Source organism: Lolium rigidum, chromosome 2 (assembly GCF_022539505.1).
Source record: "Lolium rigidum isolate FL_2022 chromosome 2, APGP_CSIRO_Lrig_0.1, whole genome shotgun sequence".
In the NCBI taxonomy this organism is placed as follows: domain Eukaryota; kingdom Viridiplantae; phylum Streptophyta; class Magnoliopsida; order Poales; family Poaceae; genus Lolium; species Lolium rigidum.
This window is the reverse complement of record NC_061509.1, coordinates 228,464,742-228,468,532: the sequence shown is the minus strand read 5'-3', so window position 1 is coordinate 228,468,532 and position 3,791 is coordinate 228,464,742. Positions and strand designations below refer to the sequence as shown.

Below are 3,791 nucleotides of genomic sequence, written 5' to 3'. Positions count from 1 at the left end.
GCACTGCCAACACCACACCTTCAAATAAACGCTGAGACTAAAATTATAAGCTTCACCTTTCGCCTTTCCTCTTGCCCTTCGACGATGAAGCGGCCTTGCCCTTCTTGCTCGGTGGCATAAAATCGTCGTCGGAGTCAACGCTAGCGGATGGAGCGCTCTTTCCCTTGAAAAATGCATTGCTCCTGGCCATGCTCCTTGGCGTGAAAACTTCTTCATCCTCTTCGCTCGACGAAGCCCAGTAATGAGAATACCTTGCAAAGAATTCTTTTCCCTTCTCATACTTGGGTTTCTTCTTGTGAATCCTAGATTGAAACCTAAGAAGCTCTTGTTGTATTTCCACTGAAGTTCAACTAGTCATACATGCGTGCCTAGAAAAAAAAAGCCTACCTACCTCGACGAGGGAGGGTCACATTCATGATGAGATCTTGGACATTGCCTACGTTATTTGTCACTCATAACTGAACAAGGAGAGGAGAGAAGAGGACCAGCCATATACGACTAAAAACTACAATCGCCAGGAGGTGGCACATCTTCGAGCGACTACTCTTTCCTTTAACAAATGAACACCGGGGGGAGGGGTTTTATAGCAAGCGAGTAAGAGAAAAGATAGGAAATCTTGGCGGGAATTCCTGGCGGGAAATATTGGGGGGGGGGGGGGATAAGGCGGGAATTATTGGCGGCAAAAAATAGACGTGAACTTTAGCGAGGAAATCAACATTAATTTACTAAGACATCTCACGAAATTAAAATATAAATAGAACTGAAATTAAAATATGGCTAATCACGACAACGAAATTTAAGATACAACGATAAACAAAAACTGAAATTAAGATACATAGCAAGAACGACACATCACTCTACTTATCCTGCCCCGTCCAGCGTGGCCATTTTCCGATCGTGTCACCATGTTCTTCTACTGGCTGCGCCTCAGCTGCCCTTTCTCTTAATCTCTGCCTTTCCTTCTCGTGGCCTCCCTGCACACCTCTTCCTCCGGGTAACTACGTGCAGCCTCTTCCTCCATCCTCTTCTGGTTCACCTCACGATTATGAGCTTGCTCCTCTCTTAATTTTTGGATTTATCTATCCCGCTCTGCTTTATCATTTGCATGAGCTTTTTCAGTATGCTCCTCCTTGAAGAAGTTTCTCCATACATGGCGATGCCTTTCCTCAATATCACGACGCGCTGTACCACTTGTACATCGGCGGGGGAGAATGCGACGTAAATAATACCATAAATAAAAGAATAATTATTACATAAAAACATATCTATTCATAATGATTTCGTAACATATCAAAGGCCACGTGGACGATGAACTTGCATATCGGGGTGGATCATGATCATAGTTGGCACACATGAAAATTTTCATACCAAACTTATCTGAAAAATCCTCAACCTGCTTCACCTTCGCAAGGCGCCCGCACCATCTCCGCTCCGGTCTCACCCCCAGTGGCAAGCTTGCATCCTTTATCTTCGTCGGTCTGAATTCCTGATCCGAGCAAGGCACACTCATAGTCACTAAGTTTTTTTTGAAAGGGAGAAAATAAGCGGACAAGGCAAACTTAGCCCTGGTGTTCTTAATTCCAGCCGGGTAAGTATGCCTTATATAGCCGTCAATTCGTGCGAATAGTACCAACAAATAATTGCAGGAAAATTAGCATGGACTCTCGGTGGTCTATTTGATGTATTAGCACAGAAATTCTACACGAAATGCTGCTTTCGGTGGGCTATATCCGTACTATTTTTTACAAAGAACCAAAATCGAGTGGGAATCACACACACAACACTCAGCATCGAGGTCGCGTCGCATCGTGCCATGAGAATCCACGCAGGTCGCGTTGCATCGAGGCATGAGAATCAGCGCAGGCAGGCTGGCAGAGAGCCTGCCGCCACAGCTGGTGGTGGCATCCTGCAACGTCAGTGTGCCGCCAGCTTCTACAGCGGCAAGGCCCACCGCTCGACGTTGGCGTTAAGGGCAGCTCGAGCAGCCCAACGTGCCGCCACGAGCAACGGCGGCAAGGCCTGCCGCCACCTTCTACGGCGTCAAGCACCACGCGTCGCCTGGCTAACGTGCCGCCGCGGTATTTTTAGCATTTGCACTCAGAAGTGGTTTTCTTTTTGCATTTTATTGGGCAGGTAGTTCAATCTGTCAAAATTTCTTAGAGATGCTCTTATACTAGTAATTGGATTCTTACACAAACTATCCCATCGAGAGCAATTTCGGTAGTCTAATATTGATTGATCAATCGTACGACCAAGAAGGGTTTCTGCAACTAATTTACACTTTATGTTTGCTCTTCCCAGAGCAAAAGAAAAACTTCTATGCAGCATTCGTTAGAAATACGCCGTAACATTTTCGTCCACATTATTTGCCGCGACCACGACTGCGACGACTGTGCACCCTGAAGAAAGACTGAAAGAGTCGCCAGCGTCGCACGTGAATCGACCTCAATCAGATCTCCGGTGAGGGCGGCCAATTATACGCTCCGACCCTGTCTTCTTACGAGACCGGAAACGCCGGCCGACCAGCCGCTGCACCGAGGAATTAAGAAAGAGGGAATGGCGACGACGGCGCCGTGCTTGCTGGGTTTGTTAATCACAGAGCAGACTGCAGCTTGGCGTGCCGGTCGACAAGCTGCTGGAGCGCCTCCCGCATCCACGCGTGCTGGCATCCATCCATGACCTGCTGCACCGTTGCCTGTTCAAATCAATTGGAGAAGACACGTTTAGACTACATGTTCTTGGTTCTCAGTTTGACTTTGCAATACCAAGTGAAGGTACCAGGAAACATAAGGAGTAGTGGAGAACAATGACGGAGCTGTACTCACCCAGGTGCGCTTGCGGGACGCCATCTCGGGCCACTGTTGCAGCTCGTCGGTAACGCGAAGCGGGAACATGTACCCCTCGTAGGTCTTCTGGTAGCGGCGGCTCTGGTAGTGCCAGAGGCCCAGCACGCCGCCAGTCTCGCCGCGGACGCCGGCCTCCTCCAGAGCCTCGCGCCGAGCCGCGTCGTCCATGGACTCGTCCACCTCCCACCCGCCCTTGGGGAACATCATGCCGTGCCCCTTCTGCGAGCTGATCACCAGCACCTCCAGCTCGCCGTCGTCGCGGACCACGTACGGGATGCACCCCACCACGATGCGGCCGCCGGTGCGCGGGCTGTACCGCTGCAGCTCCCGGCCCTGCCTCGCCACAAGAACGGCCATAGAGAAGCTCCAAAAGAGAGAGATGATGGATAGGGGGTGTATGGATGAATGCTCAAGCAGCAGTTGTTGGTTTTGCAGCTATGGATCCGGCGTATTAATAGGCCAGCGCATGAGGTCAATGGTTTTGCGAGCGGAGGAGGACGAGCAGCTAACATGGATGGAGCATGGGCTATGGACCGGCACCAGAATACCTTCGCTGGGGCCGTGGACGCGGCGTACGGGTCTCCTATGGCTCAGGCGTCCCATGTTCCTGGTCCAGGGTTTCCGTTCGAGTTATTATTAGAAGGCTCATTCATAATCAACTTTCAAGGATAGGGATGATTGGATGTGAAAAGAAGGAAACAGAAGAAAGTTATAATGTAGTAGTTGCACAAATGTTTCTGGAATACTTGAGCTAAGTACATCTGTGAGAGCGATGTTTTCAAACATAAGAAAGTTTGCGATGGTGTTTTCCTTTAAGAACTATTGGTTCTCTGTCGTACTGTAGCACTTGATCATGAAAACTCGATCCAGTATGAATTTTTTGGCGTGCCTTGCATCACCTAGATGTTTGCGTGCGACGTAGGAGTATTATTTACCATTTTCAAC

The 3,791-nt window shown here is 49.2% G+C and overlaps 1 protein-coding gene across 1 annotated transcript; it reads right to left on the bottom strand.

Annotated features, from left to right (window-relative positions):
• Positions 1–2,137: 2,137 nt before the first annotated feature.
• On the bottom strand, positions 2,138–3,297 carry LOC124688270 (nudix hydrolase 18, mitochondrial-like). Its single transcript, XM_047221972.1, has 2 exons — positions 2,826–3,297; positions 2,138–2,695 (listed from the first exon to the last, which is right to left on the bottom strand). Exons 1-2 carry the CDS (start codon positions 3,201–3,203, stop codon positions 2,594–2,596), a joined length of 480 nt encoding a protein of 159 aa, XP_047077928.1. The 5' UTR covers positions 3,204–3,297; the 3' UTR covers positions 2,138–2,593.
• Between the last annotated feature and the right edge of the window lie 494 nt (positions 3,298–3,791).